Genomic DNA, 26,508 nt, shown 5'->3' on the forward strand with positions numbered 1-26,508 from the left:
ATGCTAAGGCACCACTCTATCTTTCTAATAGAATGGTGAAGAAATTGTCATGCTGCAGAGTGTTACATTCATCTGATACTCTTCAGTTTATCCAGCCAAGAACTCGCCTAGAAAATGTTGGTGATTGCAGTTTTGAACTTAATGCTCCACTTGAATGGAACAACTTGCCTATGAACATCAAAACATCTCAATCAATTTCTGTATTTAAGAAATATGGGAAGACTCTGTCCTTCAATTTACCCAAATAGATTTTTACTAATTTTCTACTGTATCTTTCTCATTCTTCTCGTGGAGCACTCTCAGCGCCTTATAAGAATTTAAATAAATAAACCACCAATCGGCCAACTCATCTTATGCTCTCAGCTTGTCTCCTCCTCATAGCTCTCCTCCTTCTTCCATCTGTTCATCTCAACAAGCATCTTCCTTGCATGCTCAAAACAGCCATGGTTATTTCCATCTTGAAGAAACACACAGCTTATCCTAGCAATCCCTCGTTTTACAGACCATTTATTAATTTACTATCATGTTTATTTCATAATATATTGTCACTAAAAGCATACATATTACGAAAGAAACACTGACAAAACAATAAAATAATAACAGAATAAGAAAACAACATTGTATCATAAAAAATATTCAAAACCAATAAAGAATTCACCGATTTTTGATCATGCAGATAACTACAGAACGCCTCTCTCTCCTGCCTCATCCCCCCCATAAATCCTTGAGATAGTTGTTTGCAAATGCATTCTCAATTACCTCGAGTCTTGCACACTCTGCAATCCCATCCAATCAGGTCTCCAACAAACACTGAACTGAAACGTATCTCACCCACAACTCCAACTGTCATACCACTGACCACTACTCAGACCTCCATCCTCATTCTACTTGGCCTTTCCCCTGTCTTTAACCATGTGTACCATCCATCCTGCCTACAACCCCCTCTCCTCTATTGCCTTCAAAGACACAGGGCCTCAATACGAGTTTGGAGGTAGCCTTGCCGTTTTTACCGGCATGGCTACCCCCAAACTCGTGTCCGGGTTCCGAAAAATGGGAATTACCGGGCCATTCCAACCTTTGCAGGCCCGGTAATTCCCATTCGTGGGACGCGGACCGGTACGTCCCCATTCCCATTTGAGCCCCCAAATGGCGCTCAATGGGATTTGGGAGGATGGTAACAACGGTCCTGTTAATAATGGGACCGTTGCTACCATCCTGTTCTGCTAGCATGTGCCTCTCTGCACGTCTGGTCTGACCAGGCGTACAGAGCGGTCCCGCGAGCAGAACTCATCATGTGGCGGTAGAGTGATAACGGCGCCAGCAGCACTACCGGCACCGTTATCACTCTTCGCCAGGGTCGTAATGAGGCCCACTGTGTAACTTCCTGTCTCTCCACTATTCCTTCTTCATCTCTAGGAACTGACACCCCTCCTTCCCAGACAGCTTCCAGCAGGTGTTCCTCTTTTAATTTTTTTTATTTTTATTGATTGCCTTTTTGCTTAGTATCATAAACTTTCAGCACTAAAACATGTATAAGTGAAAGCGAACAACAATAGCAACATTCTATAATTACAAATGTTAAAATAATAAAAACAAATAATCAACACCGTATTTTACATCCAAATTCACTAGGAAGGATGAGAGCTTCCTTCCAAATATAAAAAGCAGCTGCTGTTATAAGGGATTCACCTGAATAAGTGGCTCTCTAAAATTGATCAGATTCCAGTCCAGAGGTGTTCCCCAAAGATCAGTCCGTGGCTCATTCCTCTTCACCTCCTACATGGGCAAACACATCCTTGGGCCTCTGCTACCATCTCTTTCCTGATGATACCTAGATCTGTTTCTCCTTTCCCTCTTTCACTCCTGCTATCACTGAATGATTCACCAGCTCCCTCACATCGATCATCACTGGATTGCTCCACACTGTCTGTTGTTGTATTCCTCCAAGATGGAAGCCATCTTTTTTGATGAATTCGATACTAACCCCACTCTCCTACCCCTGTCTGCTTCACTGCTAACCTACTCACTTCTTCACTGAAGGCTCACCTCCTCTGTGTTCTTTCTGACAAGGAAATAAGACTCCAAAGGTTCATTATGGCCACTTCCACTACTGCTAGAATTCAGCTTTTAAACATAAGGAAAATGCCTGCTTCATCCACCACTCAGCTAAAACTCTGATCTCCACCTGCATGCTTAGCAAACTGAACTACTGCCCAGACCTACTCATCGGCCTTCCCCACTATCCTTTTTCTCTGCTTAACAAGGTTTTGACCTTGGCAACACACACCCTCTTCAACCTACCTTATTACATCATGCCCACTCTACTCAAGGACACCAGGCTGGATGGCTCTCCATACAAAATTGCTTTCTCCCTAAGTTCCTTCTCCTCATCTTCAAATCAATCAATGGTTTTGCCTCTCATTACCTTACTAACTTGATCTCTCTATGTAACCCATCTTGATCGCTGTGATCATGCTCAGCATCCTTTACATTCCCTCCCCTGAAAGTCCCTCCTCCAGCTTTTGCTTCTTCTCTCTGGTTGCCCCTCCACCGGAAGGAACACTCTTACCACAGCATTCATAGCCATCTCTTCAGTGGATTGCTTTAAAGACCTGGCTCAATCTCCACCTGCTAGACAGTGAAGTAGCATACACAGTCTGCTCTATACCCTTCCCCAGTAGACCCCTGCCTGTTTCTCTCGACAATGTCACACGCTTATGATGTAAATATGTACAATTGTTTTAAGTTACCACCCCTAACCCCGCCCACATCACAATAGCACTCCCTGTCTTCAGAAGGTGGTTTTAAATATCTAGTACTGCCCCATAGCAAAGTTTTTCTAGGGCCCTGCGGGTATGGTGCACAGTAAATGATTTGTCTATGCACAGAAATATGTGCATTTTAGAGCTTGACACACCCCAGGGCACAGGAACGCATTGTTCCCAAATATGTTTTAATGGGTTCACCTATGTGTGATATTTCCTGATGTCGGGCTCATGTACCAGCAAGCATCAGGATGTACTGCTCTATAAGTAATTAGAAGCGGACATGCAGCAAGGTGAAACGCGCCTACTTTATTCAGTCACTCATGCTAACATGGAGTTCCTGGATGGTGAAATAGGACTGTGCGTTTGTTAACCACCACCCCCGTCCATCTCTTCGATCCATCTCATGGGTTGACGCACAACCCTCTTAGATGAAAGGGCCGTTCAGTTATCTCACTGTCACTACTGCCTGCCAGGTCCACATCAGCATCCATGAAATCAGAGTAGCTGCCGGAAAGACCCCGGTCCTCAGAGTCTTGTCCAGGTGAGACCACCTCGGTGATGACCTGTCCAACCTTCCGTATGAAAAAAGATTTCCAAGTGATCGAGCGTGCTTCTTTTTCCGCCAACACCAGGGAGCCCTTGACATCAGTTATTCATAACGGCCTGGATGGAAAGCAGGCACGTCTTTCTGAGACTGCCTTTACCGTACAATCACTGTGTCACCCACATGGATATCATGCTCTCTAGCTTGCCACCAGGCCTCAGCATTTTGTCTCATCTTCTGCTTGTTTGTTTCATCTGTTTCTCTGGCACGTCGTATCATGGCGTCTTCTGGGTCCACACCAGGTGCTTGAGGTAGACATGTTTGAATCTTGTCATTAAACATGAGTTCTGAGGGATAAACTCCTGTGGTGCTATGCAAAGTATTCTGAGAATATTTCAGTAGCGCACATATGGCTTGCATAAATGATCCATTGTTAATAGTGCATATTTGTAGGGTGCACTTGATAATGGCCATGAAACATTCTACGGTGCCCTTGGCCTGTGGCTGCAGTGGAATAATCTTTCTGTGCGGAAATCCAAGATGTTTGGCAAACATGGCAAACTCTTGTCTGCTGAAAGAAGAACCATTAACAGATTTTACAAGGCTGGGAATGCCATAGTCTGCAAACATCTTGTCCAATGCGCTATGATGATAGCATGGGCACTTATAGATGCCAGCAAGTGCACTTCTGGGTAACGTGACATTTTGTCGACTGCTACTAGAACATATTTGCCAAGGGCCACAACAGGTCAACAGCCACTTTATCCCACACGTTCAGCGGCATGGGAGTCATTTGCAGGGGTTGTGGGAAAGCGCGTGGTGCTACGGCCCTACAAACCACACCGTTTTCCAATGCCATTTGTATTTTAGCATCCATTTTTGGGAACCACGCTTTCGTTCTCATCTGTCATTTCGTGGAAACGATGCCCCTATGGCCGTCCTCCACCAGATCAATTATACAGTCCTGTCGAGAGAGAGCAGAATCACAATTCTGTTCTCCTTTAGTATGAAACCTTGTGATGATATGGACAACATGTCCCTCATGAGAGCAAATGTCTATATCATCTTCTGTTGGTCCTCTGCTAATTCCACGAGCAGCGCCCACGATAGAGGAATGCGAGGGAACGCACACTGCCTAAGCGCGAGGGAGCGAATGCAATCAGGGAGTGCACGGGAACGCACACGGCCAACGACGCAAGGAGCCCACTCGATCAAGGAATGCATGGGAACGCACATGGCCCAGGATGAGAAGAGCGCAAATGATCAAGGAATGCGAGGGAACGCACGCTGCCTAACCACAAGGGAGCGTACGCAATCAGGAAAAGCGCCGGAATGCATGTGGCCAAGGATGCGAGGAGCACACGCGATCAAGGAATGTGCAGGAATGCACAAGGCCAGGACGTGAGGGGAGCACATGATCAAGGAATGTGCAGGAACACACACAGCCTAGGAAGTCGAGGAGCACACACTATCAAGGAAAGCGATGGGACATACGCGGGATAGGAAGCGAGGAGCGTAAGCAATCAAGGAATGTGCTGTAAGGCACTCACCCTAGGAAGCAAGGAGCACACTCAACCAAGGAAAGCAACGGGATACAGGCAGCCTAGGAAGTGAAAGAGCGCATGCAATCTAGGGTTGCATGGGAATGTATGCAGCCAAGGTCGCGAGAGAGCGAACACAATCCCAGAATGCAAGGGAGCGCACGCGGCCCCAGTAGACGGCCTAAAATGAGAGAGAGAAAGCGCGGCCTAGGGTGCGAGTGACTGCAAGCGATTAGGCATTGCAAGGATGCAAAGTGAATGGGGGACAGGGGGCAGCAGGGGTGAGGCCAGGTACAGGTCACAGAGGAAACAACAGTGCAAGTACTTCATGCCTCTTGCTAATGTTGACTATGAACGTTTTGTGATGTGCTCTGCCCGTCAGAAGGACAAGACATTGGACAAATTTTACGGCAGGTTGCGCCGATTGTCTTTGCCATGTGCTTGGGACAATGCAGACACCATGATCCGCAACCAGTTGATTCAAGGGTGCTTGTCAGGAAAGCTGCGCAGACAGGTGCTGCGCAAACCGGGAATCTCGCTACATCACAGTTTGGAACTTGGGCACTGCCAGGTGTCCAAGGTGAGAGCATCCAGGATGGAGACGGTGATACGCCTGGGGAAGTCGGAAGAAGTGTGCGCAGTGGGCCGTGGCCAAGGGGGCAGAGGCGCGAGACGTCCAGGGTGCAACGAGTGTGATTGCGGCACAAGAACCATGGACTCCTGCATGAAGTGTGGATATGACCTCCCTCACCCCACAGAATGCCCAGCACAGGGAAAATCATGTGGCCGGTGCCGGGCGGCAGACCACTATGCCCGGATGTACAGAGCTCCAATGCCGGTCGTGGTCCCGAGGGGACCCGTTAGAGCGTGGTTCTTTAGGCAACAACGCCCGCCTAACGTTGTCCAGGTTATTCATGGGGCAGAGGGTGCCCCTATGGAGGACGATGATGAGGAGAACGTCTTCTTCGTGTCAAGTGTTGGCGTTCTGTGGCCCAAGAGCAGGAGACAGCCTGGCATCTGTAAATGTCATGGCGAAGGAATACTATGATGCCATGGAACATCCGCCACAGCTACAAACCCCTAAAGCATGCATCTTTACGTTTGGAGGGGAACAACCCATCTCGCTAGACGGGGCATTGGTCATCCATCCGGGCCCGCTTCTATGTTACGGCGGTCAGCAGTAACACCTTGCTGAGCTGTGCGGCTGCGGAGGCACTTGGCATAGTGAGTTTTGCTTACTCTGTCTACTGGAGGAAGTCGAGGAGCTCCTTGCGAAGTATAGTCGGCTGTTTGAGGGCATCGGCCGCATGGCAGGTGATCGGGTAAGGCTCCACATTGATGAGTCCATCCAACCGATCACTTTGAAGCATCGCTGGGTCCCATTCCATCTGCAGGACTTGGTTGATAAAGAACTGGACAGCTTAGTTGAGTTGGACAGCATTGAAAAGGTGGAAATCCCAACACCCTGCGTGTCTCCTATTGACATCGCCAGGAAACCCAAGCAGCCAGACTCGGTGCGCATACGTGTGGACATGCGGCTCCCAAACAAAGCCATCAAAAGGGAGCGCCATATTACTTCCACCATAGACGACATCATCGCAGAGTTACAAGAAGCCCGGTTCTTCTTCCAAGCTGTACTAGAGGGCCGAATATCATCAGGTGGTGTTGCATCCCGAGTCGAGGTACATCACGACATTCACTACGCACTGCAGCCTCTACCTCTACAGGCGCCTGAGCTTTAAGGTGTTGTCGGCGGCCGAGGTTTTCCAGGTTATCCGCGGTGCCCTTGCTGACTTGGATTGAGTGCTAAACATAAGTGACGATATCTTGGTGTTTGCGCAGTCAGACGCAGAGCACCGGGGCAGGTTGGCAAGGACACTCGAGCGACTTCAATCCCTGGGACTGACACTGCACAGGGACAAGTGTGAATTCCTGAAAACTAAGATTGAGTTATTTGGCTTTGTGTTCAAAGAAGGGGTTGTATCACCGGACCCTCGGAAAGTGAAGGACATTGTCGAGGCACGACCCCGGAGAACGTGTAGGAAGTCAAGAGCTTTTTGGGAATGGTCACACGTTGTGGCCGGTTCATCAAGAACTTGCGTCCCAGTCGGAGCCTCTGCGGGCTCTGACTAAAAAAGATGTCACCTGGCAGTGGGGGGCCCTTGGAGCAGGCTGCTTTTGAAGACATCAAAGGGGCTTTGACAGTGGAGGCCATCATGGCCTTCTTTGACCCGTCCCTTCAATCAGAAATTGTGGTTGATGCCAGCCTGTTTGGACTGGGTGCAGTGCTCACTCAGATCGATTCCAACTCGGAGGTCCGGCCAGTAGCCTATGCTAGCAAGGCGTTGTCAGAAACGGAGCAAAGAGACTCTCAAATTGAGAGAGAAGCCTTGGCGGTCCTGTGGGGATGTCGTGACTTCAGGCTCTATGTCCTGGGAAGGCCTCCTGCCCATACTGGCAGGGTCATCCTTGAAGCCGCCGGCAAGGATTGAGAGGTGGATGCTGGCCCTGTTGGAGAATGGGGTATCCCTGGTATATCGGCCGGGCAACAACAATGCGGCTGATTATCTGTCCAGACACCCACGGGCGAACCAGGGGGGCTGAAGAACATCAGTGCAGAGGAGGCCGACGAGCATGTCAGGCTGGTGGTGGAGGCAGCAACCTCTAACTCGGTACTGATCCGTGGGGTGGAACAGGCGGCAACAGAGGAAGAGTGTTTCATCATCCTGAAAGCGGCTCCACAACAAGGCTCGTGGAAATCTGTGGTGGAAACATTGGCGCTGAGGACCCAGGAAGCGAAGTCGGCTTTTGAACAGCTATGGAGGGTCAAGGATGATCTGGAATTTTCTGAGTCATGACTGTTGCTCAGGGGTGACCGAATTGTGATCCTGCAGTTCAAGGTCACGCAGGTGATTGAACTGGCGCACCAAGGACATCAAGGTGCCGCCAAGACCAAGGCCTGCCTGCGACAGAAGGTGTGGTTTCCGGATCTGGAAAGGCAGGTCGAGGAGTTTGTGGTGGCCTGTGTGTGGTGCCAAGCGGCATCCCAAGCTCAGCGGGAACCCATCATAGAGATCATGCCGAGAGGTACCAAGCCCTGGGAGATCGTCCAAGCTGATTTAGGGTCCACAGGCCGGGACACACACTTTCTTGTGGTCGTGGTTGAATGGTCCAGGTATCCGGGTGGAGTTCATCGAGTCGGTGGCCTTAGAGAACGTTTCTGTCGCGATGGAGAAAATCTTTGCCACGCACGTACTGCCTCAGGTGCTGTGCTCGGACAATGGTCCGCCTTTCCAAGGGGATAGTTTAGCCCAGCTGATGGAGGAGTATGGGATCCATCACCGCAAGATCACCCCTCTGTGGCCTCAGGCAAATGGTGATGCAGAGCGCTTCATGAGAACACTAAACAAAGTGTTCTGCATCGTTTAAGGCTAGGGGTACAGTCTGCAGAGGGCCCTACACCAGTTCTTGCGGGAGTACCAGGCCACTCCACACAATTCCACGCGTGTAGCTCCAGCTGAAGCACTGTTCAAGCAGTGTCTGAAGGGCCTCATCCCAGAAGTAGGGGAAAGAGAACCGGCGGTCATAATCAATGAGCCGGTGGAAAGGGAGAGGAGAATCAGGACTGAGCAGGAGAATATCAGGCGAGGACTCCGCCCCCAGCAGTTCGTCCCCGGCGATGAAGTACTAGTCAGGTACCGACATCTGCAAGGGAAGCTATCTTTGACATATGAGCCTGGTCACCTGGTTGTGGTAGCAGTGCACAGCTCCATGGTAACAGCGTCGGATGGGACTGCCTCTGTCACTCGCAACACCAGTTTCTTCAAGAAGCTGGGAGAGGCCAGGTCAGAGGAGTTGCAGAGAAGGGACATGAATGATGTACCGGACGAGGGCGGTGGCCTGGCCCATCCCCCAAGCTCCCCGGCTCAGGGGAGCTCAGGTGAGGAGGGCCCGATCCAGGAGGCAGGCAGGAGATATCCCCAGGGAGTTGGAAGGGGGAGGCCTGCCCACCTAAGTGACTATGTTCTGGACCCCTGAACTGGTGGGACCAGTGGACTTGATGTCTGGTAATGGTGTGGCTGTGATTAAAGGGGTCTGTTTCTTTGTGTGCAGTGTGTTCTTATATTGTGTGTGTAGTTAACTTCTGTTCTTCGTTTGTTATGAAAAAGGAGGAGCATGGTGCTGCCTCTTTAAGGGCACATGCACACTGCAGGAGTGAAGTTGCACTCCGCTGCGTGCGATATAAATAAAGTGGGTGTTCCCAGCTGCAGCAGAGCGACCCGGGAGCCCGATCCAGCAACAAGTGTGTGTGTGGGCTTTGTTGGTGGGATGGGGTTCACAGGTACTTCGGCTACCACGAGGGAGATGGAGACACTTCACACTGCTGGCGTACACTCTAGCACTTACACCCCTGCCCCACCACCTTCTCTTTTGCTGCATTTGCAGGCTCTGAATGTCACGCAGCCTAATAGGACCGCTTTTTGTCTTTTATTTATTGTAATTTCTATTGTTTATCTGTTCCCTTGCTCCCTTCCCTTTTGACTTGGCTCTTTGAAAAACTGTCTTGCTGCATGAGCTCCTTATAAACGTCCAATAAATAAAAAAAATAATACTGGAGCTCATTTTAAAGAGGGCTGTCTCCGCATCAGCAGGAAGAACTTCACAAATGTAACCTTCAGTATAAAGAAGCACCTCGACAGGACGTTCTTCTCTGCACTGTCAAATCACTGCGCTTTTGTCCTCGGTCACCAGGACCGGGGAAACCCTTCCCTTGTGGCATCAAAGTTGACTCTCACGCTGTGTGTCCCGCCTCTAAGAGGAAATCTGTCAACGTCACACCCATAGGCCACGCCCATCGTGACGCGCCCTCTCGCCGGAGTCTTTACCTTCGGCTGATACACCCAAACCACTCACCTTTCCCCACTCGTTCACGGCCCCTCCCTCTTCCCCTCTAACCAGACTCGCACTCCTGATTGGCCACTATTGTAGGGTACTCGAGGAGTGGTCACGTGACGCGCCCTGCCAAAGCTCTAGGACGCCATTTTGGAAAGGAAAAAAAAAGTTTGGGCTCTGTGGGTATCGTAGCAAGCAGTCAGAGAGGAGGAGGAGGAGGAGTACGCCCGGGATATTAGGAAAAGGGAGAGATCCGAGCAGGAGACTTTGACACAGGGCAAAGGGGCAGCAGAGAAGCCCTGCCAGCCGTCCCAAGGAGGAAGACGCGGGAGAATAGCAGAGGCTCAGTGGAGGAATTACAGGATAGCAACTTTGAGCTGCTCAGGCGGCTGCTGGGAGGAGCTCGGATCTGACTGGACTTCATGTGCGTTCTGGCCACACCGTGGCAGCTTCGGGAGTGATCCTTCACTGACTCCAGCAGCTTCTTTGGTGCTTTTTTTAAAATCTATGTACAAAATGCTACTCTACCTTATGTGGATTGCGGGGACGACGATACTGTTGCACTGACTTAAATGTTTCCTTTGAGACATTGCAGCTCTACACCTCTCAATGATTTCATTATCCAGTGATTCCCTTCCTTAGGAGTGCATCCTGATTTTTCTGTTTGTTTTTCATTATAAAGAAGATAACTGGATTTCGCACGGCATTTTTGGCTCCGGCACACACCCTGCACAACAAATCCCACGGGGAGTCTTGGAATTCGTTTTTTACTTTCCCAGGTCACTCCTCGGGGCCACAATTTACGTATCTTGTGGTCGACGTTGTATTATTGAAACTGTGGCAAAGAGCCGTGGGACCTCCAAATATGCCTGTCAGAAAGCAAGGTAAATCCAGGGTGCATGCTTTTCCCTGTGCGTGTTGCATGCACCGTGACTCGCTGCAGTGAGACTGTGATTGCAGTTGCGGCGTAAGTTCTTGCACAGTTCGGCCAGTTGTCCATGCTCCCCTTCCCATTCACTCCGAGACCGGCATTTCCAACCTCCCACATAACAAAGTTGAATGCAAAAGTGTACTCGTGGCTTCACGGCTGCAGCTGAAATTGCTGGTCTGGGACAGACCGTCAATGCATAGGACCTCAAAACGGCGATATGTGTATTTTCGAGCTTGTCACTCCCTGGACATAGGAATGCATTTTGTCCGAGTATGTTTTAATTGGTTCGCCTATCTTCCTGATATGGAGCTAGGAAGTACATCGTTAACTATTGGAAAGCATGCCCTTGCGTTTAATACGTTGGCCTGTACGGCAGTTCACGTTGCTTTCGATTGGGAGAAACGTTCTGAAAAGTAATGTTGCTGTGTAAACGTTAGCGTTCCGATATTGAGTTAAGGGGGAGTTTTATGACGCGTCAATGCCCGGGACCTGTTGACATAAATCCACCGTATTGGCAAATCCGCAAAAAGGGGTGTATGGTTAGGTTGGCATACTCTTGTTTTTTGACGCTAGCGTCCGGTTAGTTTAGGACACGGACCTAGTGGTTTTTGAATTGAAGTGACAGCGCAGCTGCTGACACTAAATGCATTCCAATGAGCGGAGACTGTTGGGTTCAAATCGGGGACGTAAGCCACTGCAACCTTCCCAAAACACTGACAACATGAATGTTGGAGGGGGGGGGGCGAGAGAAAGCACAATTGCTTTTAAACGTCTGCAATCGTTCAGCGACTAAAGGCAGGACTATCATTGGTTATGCCGCGCACCATTTCCATTTGTATGCTCCCCAGGCGCTAATAGTGACCCGTATCAGGATATATAAACCTACAAGTCCAGGCCTAGAATGTGTGGATAAAGTGTTGGATAATGGTAGAAAAACACTCTCTAAATGTTTGCCCCCGTGCAATCACTGGATGCCAACCGGTTGTCCTCGTCAAATAGGAACAGGTTGTCCAGTCTTGCCTTTTACTTTGCTTTTTGTATAGTAATGATTATGCGTTGGTCCACGGCCACGCCACGCATTCCAGAGTGAAAAGAGGAAAACTTTGAGCACCACACATGGCTGCAGGCATCTAGAGATCGCTGTGATGTGATACTGTTTAAACTGACTTTGAAGAAGTGCATATATCCATGTGGGAAGGAAGCGCCAGCTGAATTGTACACTCGTATGTGATGGTACTTTTGTGTTTCTTTGCAGATACACAAAGAGCGCTAAGCTTGCTGGAGGAGTACCGATCCAAGCTAAACCAAACCGACGACAGGCAGCTGAAGGGTTCCATAGAACGTGTCATTAACATCTTCCAGAGTAATCTCTTCCAGGCTTTAATAGGTAGGTCTTTGAATCTCCTCGTTCGTAAATGTGTTTTGATTCTGGTTACTTTAGCAAAGGCATCTAGCTCTGTTTGGGCTATAAGGGAGACGGCAACTATATTGGAATCGCTGCCAAGGCATCGGGCGGCTCTGCCACAGTGCACTTTGAAGCATTGGTGTCTGAACAGTTTTGTCCCAGTGGGATCTATTGCTTCACATGTCTCTTCTGGCGAGAGGAAATCGCTGTTTTTCTCGGTGGTTGGATTGGCTGCAAACACCGGGAGGCCTAAGGATCCCCATGTTCGAGCTCTTTCAGAACAGCTGTTTGCTTCTCTGCTCACATGGTTGGCGCAATGGCAGTGCACGTGTGTTACCATTACTTTGAAATACCTTAGCAATTAGGTTGATCAATTGGGCGTGACTGATTAAAGTAGCACTGCTAATGTATAATAGCAAGATATTGGATTGTTGGATCAAATTGAGATATTGACTTAACACTTTTGCTACGTTTATTTATATTTGATTAATGCAATAGTAAGATATGTTATATGATCTGATATGGCATTTATAACGCACCTATACACAAGTATTTCAAGGGAGGGGGAATAGAGGGAAGACAGACAACGATCTTACTAGGCCAGGTGACATTGAGATCGTGCAGGGGGAGAGGAAAGGGAAAAGTGCTGCGGGAGGGATCAGTACAGTACATGAGATCAATAGAATGCATAGAAGCCATAAGTAAAAGGTGCGGCCGGCTGGTGGCAAGTGCAAGGGTGAGTGCAGACATCAGGTGTCAAGTGCAGGTAGTGGGCTGTAGGGATATAGAAACAGTCCACAAGTGCCGTGGTTGCCAGGGAGGCAGTGCAGTGTGCAACTGGTGGGGGAGGGGACCAGGGCTCGAGATCAGAGGGTGGCCAGGCGACCAGTGCAGTTTCAGTTACAGCCAGGAGTTCAGCAGGGGAGGGGAGGAGCGAAAGCAGAAGCAAAGAGGAAGGTATTGAGGTGCTTCTGGAACCGAAGATGGTTCTCCTCAAGTTTCAGGGGGGCAGGGAGGCTGTTCCAGAGGGAGGCCCCGGCCGAAGACGGAGATCTACCACCAACTCGTTGCTTGGAGAAGCGACTGACCCAAGAGCTTGAGAAGGAAGATATTTAGGAAGAGAGAGTTGAAGGTATTGAGGCCCCAGTAGGCCTTGTGGACGATGCACAGGGTCTTGAACTTAATCCTCGGAGTCACTGGGAGCCAATGCAGAGATTTCAGTCCTGGAGAGATACGATCCCTGGGCTTGAAGCCAAGGACAAGTCTCAGTCCTTTTCTGGATGAGTTGCAGAGGGCAGAGAGTAGAAGCAGGCAGATTTTAAAAAAGGCTGTTAAGTAGTCCAGCCTAGAGAGAAACAGAGCTCTGGAGACGACAAGCTTCTGGGGGAAGAGGAGGAAAGGAAGAATACCTCTGATGAGGTGCAGCTGGTAGTGTGTGATTTCTTAGAGATGTCACAGATGTGAGGAGCGTGTGGAGTCGAAGATGACCCCGAGGTTTTTACCTCACAGGTGGGAGGAGGAAGAGGGCCAAGAGAGGCTGGCCAGAGAGCGACAGGAAAGGAGCGCGCAGGTGTGCCGATGAGGAGAATCTGTCTTATTGGCATTAAGGCAGAGATCATGGGCGGCACACCACTCCTGGATATCAAACAGTCGGAGATGAGAGATGGAGAAGAAGCGGCAGAGGGGAGCCTGAAAATGAGGTGTCATCCGCATAGGACTGAAAGTTGGGGCAGAAGGCAAGAAGTGCCAGGTATTGGTTGAAAGCCAGGGAGAGAGGTTAGGCCCCTGGGCAACACCACAGGTAGAGAGTGAGATAGAGGAAAGGAAGGACCCAAGTTGGACCTGGGAGGGTCGATCGGAGAGGAAAGTGTCAGCCAAGCCAGGGCCTCATCGGTGGTACCCAGGTTATCATGGAGACGGTTGAGCAGGATGGCATGGTTGACCGTGTCAAAGGCAGAAGAGAGATCAAGTAAGATGAGGACACAGGGTGTTGGAATCAAGGTTGAAGAGCAGGTCTTCACAGATGTTCAGGAGAGCAGTTTTCGTGCTTCTGGCGGCTCTGAGACCAGACTGATGGTCATGGAGACAGCCATCAGATTCAGTGTGAAGATTAACCTGGAAGATGGGCAGCTTTTCCAGGAGTTTTCCCAGGAAAGGAGTGATGGAGATTGGACGATAGTTAGCTGGGCAGAATGATTCAGCAGAGGGTTTCTTAAGAAGAGGGTGCATAAGGGAGTGCTTCTGGTGGGAATGGAAGACCCCAGTAGCGAAGGAGTGGTTGCAGAAGTCAGCAAGAGCAGGAGCCAAGGTGTCAATATGGTCCTTGATGGTTGTGGAAGAACGGGGGTGGACCTGTTTTGACGAGACTTTTATAGATCAGACTTGTCTAGAACCCTCGTCATGGGAGAACAGGGGAAAGGAAGAGAAGGAGGGAGGAGAGGTGGCCGAAGAAGGGCTGGAGGAAGAGTAGGGAGTTGGGAGTTGGGGAGCAGGAGCAGGGTGAGAGGAAGAGAGAGGACAGGATGTCCTGAGCTTTAGAGATGAAATGAGAAGCCAGGGCTGTGCACCCGTCTCGCACCCCCTTTTACAAATACCCTGGGTCACCATGGACCATGAACCAGGCCAGTTGGTGAAAATGCAGTATTTATTTTATTTTTAGAATTCACAAAAATAACACATTTTAATATTGGGCAGCATATCACCAGTAGGGTGATAATTATAGTGGGAATGGAAGCAATGCACTTGGTTAACCTTCTAGTAGAACATATCCAAAGCACAATTGAATAGGAGCACTTTTTGAATTAGGATAGATTAGATAGCACCCAAGTTAAGGTTTCCCCCTGCAAAGTTCCCTCAACCCACAAATAATCGAATTCTGAGTGGATAGAAAGAAGCAGCAGGTAGTCCCTCACAAAATAAGAGGCAAAAACCCTTTGCAAAGGCATAGAATGACACTCGTATTTTGATAAAGATTTAATTATGTGTTTTGAAATAATGCTATGCCTATGTTTTATCACAGTGTACACAAGATGATGTACCCTACCTAGTGTACGAAGCTCAAGGCTATAGTACTTTATTGGTACAGGAGTATACTCCTGTCCATAGATTAGTGTATAGGTTGGTCTGTTAAGTGGTAGATCAAAACCTGAGGAAAAAGGTGTATATTAACCTCTCACTGAGCTAAAACAAACCAGAGGGTAGCAAACAAGGGTTTTATTTGCTAATCGTACAGGTAAATATTCAGTACATAAAGCTTAAAAGAAGGTGTTGAAAAATGCAACATAGATGAACAAAAGGTAAAGACAACATATAATACCATCAATAAATACTCCGAAAAAGGGGGAGAAGTGCAGTATTTACAACAAAGTGAACAAAAAATGCTGTATTAACAATATACAGATCAATCTTGAGCAAAGGTTTTTATCTTTCGTTTTTTGCATAAGTGTACCAATTCATGTGAACACACAGGTCCTTTGTGAATAATTCCCAAGGTCAAAAAGTGAAAGGCGAGGGAGGCTATACCATCGCCCAATTTCATAAGGTTATCCTTGTTAAAGGAAAGTCTCTTAGTCAGGTATTGCTTTACAACAGTATGTGTTTCCAGGGTCCTATGGAGAATAAGATATCTTGATATCCTTGTTTTATCACAGTATCAGGGATGTTATATCACTAGCAACCATAAGGTAAGGTATCACAAAAGCATACAGTTCACAAAACGGATTTGAAATTGAAAACCCAGTGCAGTCAAATCACACGTTGGAAAGTTGCATTTTTACACAGAAGTAGTTTTAAATTCAAAAACGGTTTTTGCAAAAGACAGGTGAAAAACACTGAATTGGAATGAGGTTTTTGGACAGGGTAATAGATGTTTATCACGGGGACCATATAGAGGTGAAAGGAGGGATATAGGTGGTGAATTGAGAGGGATTTGGGAGGTAGAATGAGGTTCTTTTTAGGAAAATAGAGCAGTTAAAAATAAGAATCAGTTTTGAAAGAAAGGCAAATTTGACTTAAACTAAATTATCTAGACTATATTGTTAGAGGGACACAGTAAGCTCCAAGGTTGATTCGCGAAGTCAACCTCGTCACCCCAGCACTCAACCTTAACTGGAAATTAGTTTGATTACTGCAAATATGACGAAGGGCATATGATTTACATGAGACAGAAATGAAGAGAGATGGCGTTCACACTTGGAAAGTCAAGGGCAGGGTGCATGGTTAATTCTAACAGTTTAACACGTTACCAGGGTATGGATAGGATTGCTTAGCGAGTGGAATAAAGACGAAAGGGTCAATATGGGGAGACTGTGTTTCTCTGGGATGAGGAGATACTCGCATTCTACGCTTGGGTTTGGAATTTTGGAACAGCCAACTGGGTCTCGTCTCCATACGGCGGGCTCGCCTTGCAGCAAACAGCTGGGCAATTCTGGTCACCGGATGGCAAGTACACCTGGGCAATTTGGGTCACTGAATGGCAGGGTGGCAGCAGGCATGCAGTTAGTGGGCAAAAGCCATGCTGGTTTCAGGAGGCTTTCCAAAAAAATACCACAGCTTCTCCCTTTAGGTATTGGGTTTTATTTTGTGGGGTTTCAGGATTGAGGCTTTGCTGGGATGGTCAGCAATGCTTTGGCCTTGCTGGGATAGGATCAGCTATGCTCTGGCTTTTCAGTGGGATCTGGAGTCTGGCAAGATGAATGTGGAAGATCAGGAACGCCGGCGCAGGAAATTCAGGAAGAGTCTGTCCTTAGAGTTCTGTCAACCACCCCTTATATAGAGCCTGGTGACATCACAAAATTATTGGTGGGCAGAACTGAGCTAGGTTTGGTTTGGTTTATTATTTATAATGCGCATCATACCCGGGGGTAACAAGGCGCAGCAATTACACGTATATGCGAAGCTTGGTTACGCACGGTTATACAGGAAACAAACAAGTGATAGATTATATACAGAGAAGGCGTATGTACAAAACATGATGTGCAATGGGCGAACATATGGACACAGGGAAATATATACAGAAATGGAATCCAGGGGATCAATAGTTGCACGTTATTGTTGTGGCAGTGAGCGAAAGGTTAGGAGTGCTGGGTGTTGGATTTTAACCAAATGATGGTGTTGGCTCTAAACTTGTGGTAAGTTTGGTCTGTTCTAAGGCTGGGAGGCAAAGTGTTCCATAATTTGGACGCTTTCACCGGGAAGCTATTACCTCCAATTGTGGATCGTTTGAAGCTAGCTATGACAAGATGATCTTTATTGATAAGTCTTACTGGTCTAGTGGAGCGTTGCTTATGAAATCTCTCAGCCAGGTAGATGGGTGCGGCATTGTTGAGTGATTTATGTGTCAGCGATAAGAGTTTTTAGGATGACTTTGTCGTGGGTTGGTAGCCAATTGTTCTGTCGGCTAGTCTCGGATATATGGTTTCTTCTGGAGATGCCTAGTGCTGCTCGCAGGGCATTATTTTGTAAGATTTGGATTCTTTTGATAACAGCTTTGGAGGCTCCTAGATAGAGGGAATTACAATAGTCCAGGCGTGAAATGATGAGGGCTCTGGCTAGGGTAATGCAACTGCTTTCAGAGAGGAAGGGTTTGCCAGTGCGAATAAGTTTGCACGTGTAGGCTGTGGCGGATGCTAGAGAGTTGACCTGTTTGGTGAATGAAAGGTGAGAGTCAAGATAGAAACTAAGTGTTTTTACCTCGTGCTCTACTTTTATGGTGTTGCCATCAATTATAAATGATGAATAATTGGGACCTAATTTTTTTTAAGTTAGATTGGGTGCCCAGGATGATGAGTTCAGTTTTATCATCATTCAGGCATAGACTGTGTGGCCATCCATGCCTGGATGATGATATACACTCTGTTCACCAAGGCCAAATCCTTTTCATAATCCCCAGAAAGTGGGCGGAGGATCTGGGTGTCATCTGCATAATTAGTGTAGGTGACACTGAGATGGTCCAGATCATCCAAGAGGGGCTTAGTCAAGATGTTGTAGAGTGTAGGCGAAACACAAGAGCCCTGGGGCACACCGCAGGTGATGGGTATGGGGTCTGCAGCAGCTAGCGGCGAGAAGACCCTCATTGTCCTGCCATTCAGGAAGGAACTAATCCAGGTAATGGCTTCCTCGGAGAAGTGTGCTGCAGTATTTAGGTGGTTGCAGAGGATGGTGTGGTCGACTAAATCGAAGGCAGCTGAGAGATCTAAGAGGAGGAGTAATGCTGATTTCCCATTGTCTTTTAGTTCATTGATTTGGGTCTTCAAACCGATGAGGGCAGTTTCTGTGCCGTGCTGGGGACGGAAACCTGATTGCCTAGCTCCTAGCAGATTTTGTTCCAAATGTTTTTGAATTTGAGTGTATGCTACCTTATCCAAGATTTTTAGAAGGAAGGGCACAGTAGTGATAGGTCTATAATTCGTGGGTGTGGATGGGTCAAGGGTGGTTTTTTTTAGGAGTGGGAGTACCCATGATTGTTTAAGGTTAGTGGGAATAATGCCCGTCGTGAAGGATGCATTGATGAGTTTAGTGATAAATGGGGATAGATCACGGGCGGCATCCTTGATAAGCTGTGCAGGGCATATGTCTCCCTGACAATTCGATGGTGTGAGGGACAGAATTCGTTCCACTTCAAGGATGGAGACCTTGGTGAAATTGAATCGCGTGGATTCGTCTCTGCTAGCCTTGTCCGTGGTACTTGGGGCGAGGGGATCATTTAAGGCAGTTCTTTTGCATGAGATTTTATTTTTGTAGAGTGGCAATTTTATTAGCTAGAGCAAATTGGATGTCCTCGCACCATTTTTTTTCATCTTTCGAGCAGGTGTCGGGTGGTGCTATTTGAGTCTCTATTTCTTTGAGGATTGTCAATAGTTCCTTTATATTGGATTTGGCATTAGATATGCGTGTGTCAAAGGATTTTTTGTTTTGCTAGGCAAATTTATTTTTTGTATAGGGAGGACATTTTAGTCAGTTTAAGTTTATTGGCTTCAGAGGGATATTTAAGCCAAATAGCCTCGCAGTTTCTTTTCTGTTGTCTCAAATTTTTTAGGAGAGGTCTATACCAGTTATTTAGATTAGTTTTCTGTTTACTAGGTCTTAGTTTCGCAGGTGCAAACTGATCCAAGGAGGTGGTCATGACTTTGTTAAATTCTTCAACCAGTCTCTCGGGGTCAGTATTGTCCTGGAGAGAGTTGAGAGTGGGGAGTAACATCGGGATGATTTATTTCTGGTAAGTGTAGGTGAAGCTCTGATGGCTGAGGTTGGTGGGGGTTTATTGGTGGAGAGCAAGAAGGACACAAAGTGATGGTCTGTCCAGGCTAAAGGCAAGATAGATAGGATGTTGGCCTGGCAGTTGTGGTCTGCCACCCAATCAAGAATTCTGCCTTTTCTCATGGGTGGCAGTGTTGCTTCTTTGAGTAAGTTCTGATAGGGTGTTAGCTGTGGCTATGGCCAGCTGGTCTGAATGGTCATTAAAGCCCATATTCAGGCCTCCAAGAAGGAGTACTTGTGATGAACTTTTGAGGTTATTAGTTAGGATGGAGTTAATGTCATCCACAAAGGCTCCAGGAGGGCCTGGCGGGCGGTATATCAAATGGATGTTTAATGTTTGGGCGTTATTTAGAGGAACTTTGACTGATAGTGATTCACATGACTGGGGGTCAATCTGAGTGGCAGGTCTCATGGCAAGACCACATTTGTAGATAAAGGTGATATCTCCTTCTCAAGCATTAGGTCTGTCATGTCTCAGGATGCAATACCCCTCGGGGAATGCTAGCATGATCATTGGGCCTGCAGCAGGGTGTAGCCATGTTTCTGTGATGGCCAGAAAGTCTAGATCGTCTTTCAAGATCAGGTCAGCAACTTCTGTAGCATGTGCTACCAGCGATCTAGCGTTTGTTAATGCACCTTTTATCTGGGGACTCAAGGATGTTGGTATGGTAGGCAGGGGGTCATGTTGGGTTTTGGGATTGCTATACTTGGTTGAACTTATTTTAGCAGGTTTGGAGCCGCAGTAAGGGATAGAGGGCATGTTAGAGGTCCTGGCGTTAGGCGGTATGTTCAATGACCTCGTGAGAGGCTTGTATAATTTGTCTAGTCTCGCTCTGAGACATAGATTTCTATCCGTAGTTGGACATTGGCTTGCATGTGAAGAAGTTTACGGTAGAGGGGTTAGGTGGGGTGGTAGATGTCGCGACTGGCAATGTCCTGTAGGTAGGGGCCGTAGGTGCCATGATTTGGAACGCGATGAACAGAGCAAGGATTGTCCTGTAGAGTCTGGTTGGTGACTAATGGGGGCATGCTGGTGTTGATACCGTAAAGGAGTTTCAATGTAGGCTAACATGTAATGTGTATGCGAGAATATGCAGAATCAGAGGCAGTAGTTCACAAAGAGTAGGTTCAATATCAGAGGGTTCACCTAGAGTGTGCATCTAGATTCAGGTAAGCAGTTAAAGCTAGAGGCAGTGAGTATGCAGCAATATGTGGTACACACAGTCGGTGGAGTACATAAATGCGAAGTGTATTGCAGAATACAGTGTGCATAAGCAATAGAGCGCCTAGATTCGAATTTTAGCAATCGGGGCTGAAAGGCAGTATATACGTGGCAGAGTACAGTGTGCACAGTCAGGGGTACCTGGAATCAAGATATATATTGCAGGGTGTGCTTCAATGCGGATACAGCAGTAGGCAATAAGCAAAATTAATGGGACGTCTAAGTCCAAGTTATACAGTGCAGGCTAAGAGAGCAATGTGAATGGGCAGATTGTGCGCAAACAGCAAGAAATCACAGGTTGTCACAGTATTTGTGGGCATGGCTCGTGTGCATAGAGTTTGGGTGGACTGTGAGTAGGTCTAAAGGTTCTAAGTGCCTGATTTGTTGATGCAAAATCAGAAAGGCAGTAGTAGGTTACTCAGTCTCATTGTACATGGGCAGGGGGTCTGGCACTGGGCTCTGGTCAGCTCGGGACAGTTGCTGGCCTTGCCCTCGGGGCCTTTCCAGGAGGAGCCGGCTCACGCCTTCCGGCGTCGGGTTGGCTCGTATGTGCCCAGTGAGCTAGGCCTACCTCCAAGACTCGGATAGGTAAGCCTAAGTTAATGGACTCCTCGAGGAGGAGTCCCAGTTTGAGGTTGCATTTTATGAGGTAAAAGGCCATTCCGCCGACCTTTTTGCCAAAATCCAGTTTTGCCATAAATGGCACATTTTTATAGTTGTGGCATCTTAACAAATTACAAAAGCAGGTTACATATTTTATGCAGGACATGCCAGTCCAACTCTGCAGTCTGTAAAACATTTTTTTGCACTTCTAATAATCTTTGGTCATTTTTAATGTGAAACATATGGCCTAAAATTCTATGACTTTAGGTGTGTGTACTTACTATCATGGTGCCTAGTTCTGTAAATTTTTAACATTCCATCATATGTCCTACCCCCCCCCCCCACCATGATTCACATTCCTCTGGCGTTCATGTCCCATCCATGCTGTCTAACTTTTACATTTTTGTGAAGTCCTGTTGCAAAGATAAGTCTTACAAGTTTTATTTAAAACATAGTCTTTGAAACAAATGGGCATCCTTTTGTCCTTCACTGGAACCATTTCTTTTCTCTTCAGCTATCCCCCCAACTGTCAGTTCAGCCCACTGTGGAGGGGGTGGGGGGGGTTCCCAGTTTGATTGAAGGTTTATGACTTCACAGGTTGGTGTCCCAGAAGTTCATTGTAAGAGACTGGAGCACAGACCAAAGTCTGGAAAGGTAGGAATTATCACTTGTGTGTTAGGATCTGCTGTGAATGGCTTTCTGTTGCTAGCATCCCCCCCAAGCAGAAACCTGTTTTGGGCTGGCTTCCCCCAGGTTGCCAATGCAGTTTAATTTATTGTATTTATTTTTGCTCTGAATTAGAAGAAAACCTGCTGGAAAAAAAACATTGCATACATGTATTTCAAAGCACAATCCCCTTTCACATTGCTAGGCAAGGATACGTTTTTGTTCAACATAGTACTTTTAAAACAGGCATTTTCTTCTTTGGTTTGCAAAAGCCAATTTTTGACACGTGGTGACAGCTGTTAGCATTTTCCTTTCAAATTTGTTTTTTCCATCTGACTTCCCAATACTGTTCTGTAGCTGTTGCCAGCTTCTTTTACACCACAGTCTGTACAAGGCAAAGGTCTCCATGAAATTGACATGTGCACCGAAAGCTAACATTTCTTTTCCAACAGTAATTTTTGACATTTTGTAGCAACAATTTAAGCGTTTTTCTGTGCAGCTGAAGTAAAGCTTTTGTTGATTTTCTCAGATTTGGCTGGCACAGCCTGCCCTTCAGGAATAATGCTCTTTTCTGACGGAGCACAATGTGAATATGGCTTGGCATGACAGGGTCTTGTTGATAAAAGTAGTTCGATGAAACCCAGATGAAAATAGTGTCAGAGCAGCCTCCTTTTCAATGTGAACTATTCCCCTTTTCAATGGGAACTTTGGCCTTGCAGCAAAGCAGCGCTGCTTTTTCACTCCATTTCTTTAAGACAAACAAGAACACACCCTAGTAGTCTTTATCGGGGTGCTTCCTGTTGCATCTTGCCCAATGGCACTTGGCAAGGTGATGCAGCCATCTTTTTGTTGCTGAAAAATGTAGTTTTGGTGTGAGGCAGTGGTGCTCACAGGAGCCAGTGCAGCCATTTTGCTGGTTCTGCTGAAGTGCAGCTTGGTGATGTGGGGAAGTACTGCTGAGTGGGTATCCCACACCAGTTTGTCAGAGGATGTACCGGAAGCACATCAGTTCCTCTCGGCCACCCTGCACTTGCGTTTAAGGGTGGCGAGGTCTGAGTCGTACCAAGAGTTGCACTTGGCTTTGGGCTTCAAGTGGATCCTAATGACAGGGGCAAGAACGTCAAGAGTATCAGATATAGCAGAGTGGAGCATGGAGAGGGCTGTGTCAGGGTGTGAGTCAGCCAAAGGGGGCGGGGGGAGGAGGTGAGAGTGGCAGCGAAAGCCTCAGCTGACACACGCTTCATGGGCCGGATAACTGAGAAGGTAGGTGGCCGTGCTGGGTTTGGCTTGACCGGAGGGGTGGAGAGGGTGAGCTGGGAGGAAGGGAGAAAGTGATCACTCCAGGAGAGAGGAGTGGTGAGGGTGATAGAAAGGGGAAGGTCTGTAGAGATCTGAACATCCAGAGTGTGCCCTGCAGAGTGAGTGGGGCCAGAAGGGAGGATAGCGAGTGAGAGAGCCGCAGAGGTCGCAAAAGAGTCCAGAGGAAGGACAGGAAGCATCCACGTGGATGTTAAAGTCTCCAAGAAAGAGGAGTTGAGTGGTCAAGACCAGGAGGGAAGAGGAGAGATCCGCCCACTCGGAGCGGAAGGAGGAGATCTGACCAGGTGTCCGATTGATGGTAGCCACAGTAAGGGAATGGCTAGGGGAGAGAGTGAGTCTGCAGACAAGGCATTTTAAAGATGAGTAGGACTGAGTAGGAATGACTGCCAATGTCTGTTGGTCGGCCCACCCCATTGGTTAAAGGACTGACTCATCTTACCATACATAGGGTGCTGCTTATCTTGTTTGTGGTGTTTTTAGTAATTCCAGCTAAACCAACAAACAATTCACATTTTAATTACAATGGCGTGCAAACGTTGTTCTAGCTTAAGTATACATTAGGAGAATCCTGCTCAATACGCCTGACAAAAGATTCAATGTTTTTCTTATTAGTACAGTGTAATATTTTTGTTTCTTTAGGGTTAATCTTGAGACTGTGTACCGCAGCAAAATTAGAAAAAGCCAATCGGAGTAATAAAAAATCATCGGGATATGCAAGCCAAACTAGCTTCAGATTATGAATCCTAGGAGAAGCCCATGCAGCAGAAGTTGAATATTTGCTGATGTCTCTCAAGTAGTTTGAACAGGCAGAGTGCTAACACGCAACCCTGCCTGACAATGTTAAAATGTTGCAAGACAATGTACCATCATGGCCAAGTAATACCTGTGCATAAAAGACTCTGTATGGAGACCGATAGTTAACCGAAGTAAGCCATAAGGGATTCCCCATCTCTGCAACTTTGCCCACAGTAGACCCTGATCAACTGCATTAAATTCAGCAGAGAGATGTACTGTGGCCACATAAACCGATTCATATTTATTCTGCCAGACTTGGCTGAGAGCGGCTTTCAATAAGAACCCATTCAAGGATGTACAGTGGTGCTTACAAAAGCCTATCTGCCATTGCGGAATACTACTAATTGTTCTTTGCCAAGTTTCCAAATGCTGTAAAAGCAAGGCTGAGAATACCTTGCTATCCGTGTCCAAAATCGCTATGGGGCAGTAGTTCAATGGATCGGAACGTGAGCCTCTTTTAAAGATTGCTAGTATATAGGCAGTGGGCCAGGTTTTTGGAAAAGTACAAGCAGCCGCAATGTTCTTGGATAAAACGGACACAATTGATGCCAGGATCCCCTTTGAATAATATGTTAGAAAGATTACTGGGGCCAGGCGCCCGTGAGGAGCTAATCTTTAAAAAACGTAAAGAATTGAGATCAAAGCCGTGTGTTCTGATCATATGCAATTCCTTCATCAATAAACAACTACAATTTGGATTTTTATGTATATAAGAGTACAATCTGTTCTATAGTGATCTATAAAATCAACACGTTCAATGTCACCAGTAACTATTGTGTGAAGAGCAGGAATTGTACAAAGCAGTCTTAATATATTGGTTCGATTAAGATCGATATATCTATTTTCAGTCAATGCTCTCCAATAATGGTTGAGTGCCCTGAAAGCTGCCCTCTTGAAATACTGAGCGGGCACTTTGAACTTTGCCTAGCCTTTTCCATGGAGAATCTAATGTATTAGTCACTGGAATACGGGTTACCACAAAAGCTCTCCTGCCTTACAACCGCTAAGAACGCATTGCACTACTTTTGATGACTTTACATAAGGCCTAAAATCTGGTTGTGAGTCACTATGAAAATGTATTGAAGATTTTCCTGATTCTGGTAACAAAACAAAGGCAATTTTAGGGCTGATGATGATGAGCTCTTCAGACATTGAATCAAATAAAATGGCCAGATCAATCTGAGACGCAGCAGTGTAGAGCAGCCACTGAGATACCCAGTCTTGCTTTACGGGTGCATTGTAAAGTTGTCTTTGGATATTCGAGGCTGAGGGAGCCTTATGAGCCTGACTCGCCACTCCCAAATACATTTTGTTACTTAAAACCTTGAAAGTGTCCCGGAAGTGCCCCGTAAGTGCCTGATAAGCCTGAGGTCCTGCTTGTCTGTGGATACCTGCTGCTACTAATCTGTGCTTCGTGGATTACCTTACTACTTATTCCATGTGAAGCCCTGCCCACCCACCCTACTGAAGGCACGAGCATGCCCTGTAAGTACCTGATAAGCCTTAGGACCCGCATGTCTGTGGATACCTGCTGCTGCTAATCTGTGCTTCCTGGATTACCTTACTACAGTGTGTTTAAGGACTTTTACTGGACTTCTAACCAATATCACACTGATTCTAAGGACTTGTAAGGACTTGTATTTACTTATTATCCTTCCTTACGGCTATATTTCTTTCCTGCAGCATTCCATGTGAAGCCCCGTCGTCCCACCCGACTAAAGGCGCGCGCTCCAGCACCACGGAAGTGCCTGATGGGTCTGGCGGCTGGGGATGGTTATCGGGCTCAATATTCATACTTGTATGCGCTGTGGATACCTGCCACAACGCCTATTATAACGTTCTTCACCCTATACGAAGAGCTTGTGTGCTAACGAGATACGCATGTTTGATTCATTCTCTCAGAGCACGTTGAGGCGTAAGCAGGCTTTGGCAGTTGAATATGTGAGGTGTTCATTATCCACTTACCACGGTTGGCAATCTTACTGAAGTTATGCTTTTGGGTGCCCTTTCATTTGAATCTTGTTTGTGAAAGTTTCTATGTGCCAAGGGTGATCTTGGTTTATCATATGTACCGAGCAAAGGAAAGTGTTATAAGGGGGTTCCCTATGATTGGTGAACGTGTTTTCTGATTTCAAATCTGATGCAATTAAATGCTGACTTTCTATATCTTTTGGAATTGTGTTAGGAAATGTGCATTCACCACACGCACATATTGTTGGAAGATTAGTACGAAGTACCATGGTTAATGGGTTGCGAAGTGGGAGAAAGTTACAAGTGAGCTCTGAGTCAGCTCTGATGAGTTCTAACTCACTGACTCAAGTTGAACCTGTCCCGCTGGCCCTGTCTGATGGTGAGAGCGATGTAGTGTCTTTGTTGAGCTGTGTGTCGCAAGACTCCCAAAGTAGCTCCACTAATCCCACCCTAATCATCTAGAATTAATTGCCTAAGGATGTGTCGGCAATAGTGCATAATTACGGGCTTGCTGCCAACATACCCGTAACTTAGGCACTGCATGCAATCAACAATATTGATGTTAATACTAATGACAATCCGACCCTACCTA

At 47.1% G+C, this 26,508-nt stretch overlaps 1 protein-coding gene across 20 annotated transcripts in view; it reads left to right on the plus strand.

Moving 5' to 3' along the window:
- The first annotated feature begins 9,877 nt into the window (after nt 1–9,877).
- Nucleotides 9,878–26,508, plus strand: part of DLG1 (discs large MAGUK scaffold protein 1) — a 2,685,689-nt gene continuing 2,669,058 nt past the window's right edge. For 8 of the 20 annotated variants that reach the window (XM_069618598.1, XM_069618593.1, XM_069618595.1 and 5 more), the window contains exons 1-2: nt 9,880–10,630; nt 11,933–12,064. In XM_069618598.1, coding sequence (XP_069474699.1) covers nt 10,612–10,630; nt 11,933–12,064 — 151 coding nt within the window. In that variant the 5' untranslated portion in view covers nt 9,880–10,611. Of the gene's footprint in view, nt 10,631–11,932; nt 12,065–26,508 lie in introns of all 20 variants that reach the window. The other 12 variants (XM_069618592.1, XM_069618594.1, XM_069618596.1 and 9 more) reach the window with 3 other exon arrangements.

This window comes from Ambystoma mexicanum, chromosome 10 (assembly GCF_040938575.1).
Source record: "Ambystoma mexicanum isolate Mex_15411 chromosome 10, UKY_AmexF1_1, whole genome shotgun sequence".
Taxonomy (NCBI): domain Eukaryota; kingdom Metazoa; phylum Chordata; class Amphibia; order Caudata; family Ambystomatidae; genus Ambystoma; species Ambystoma mexicanum.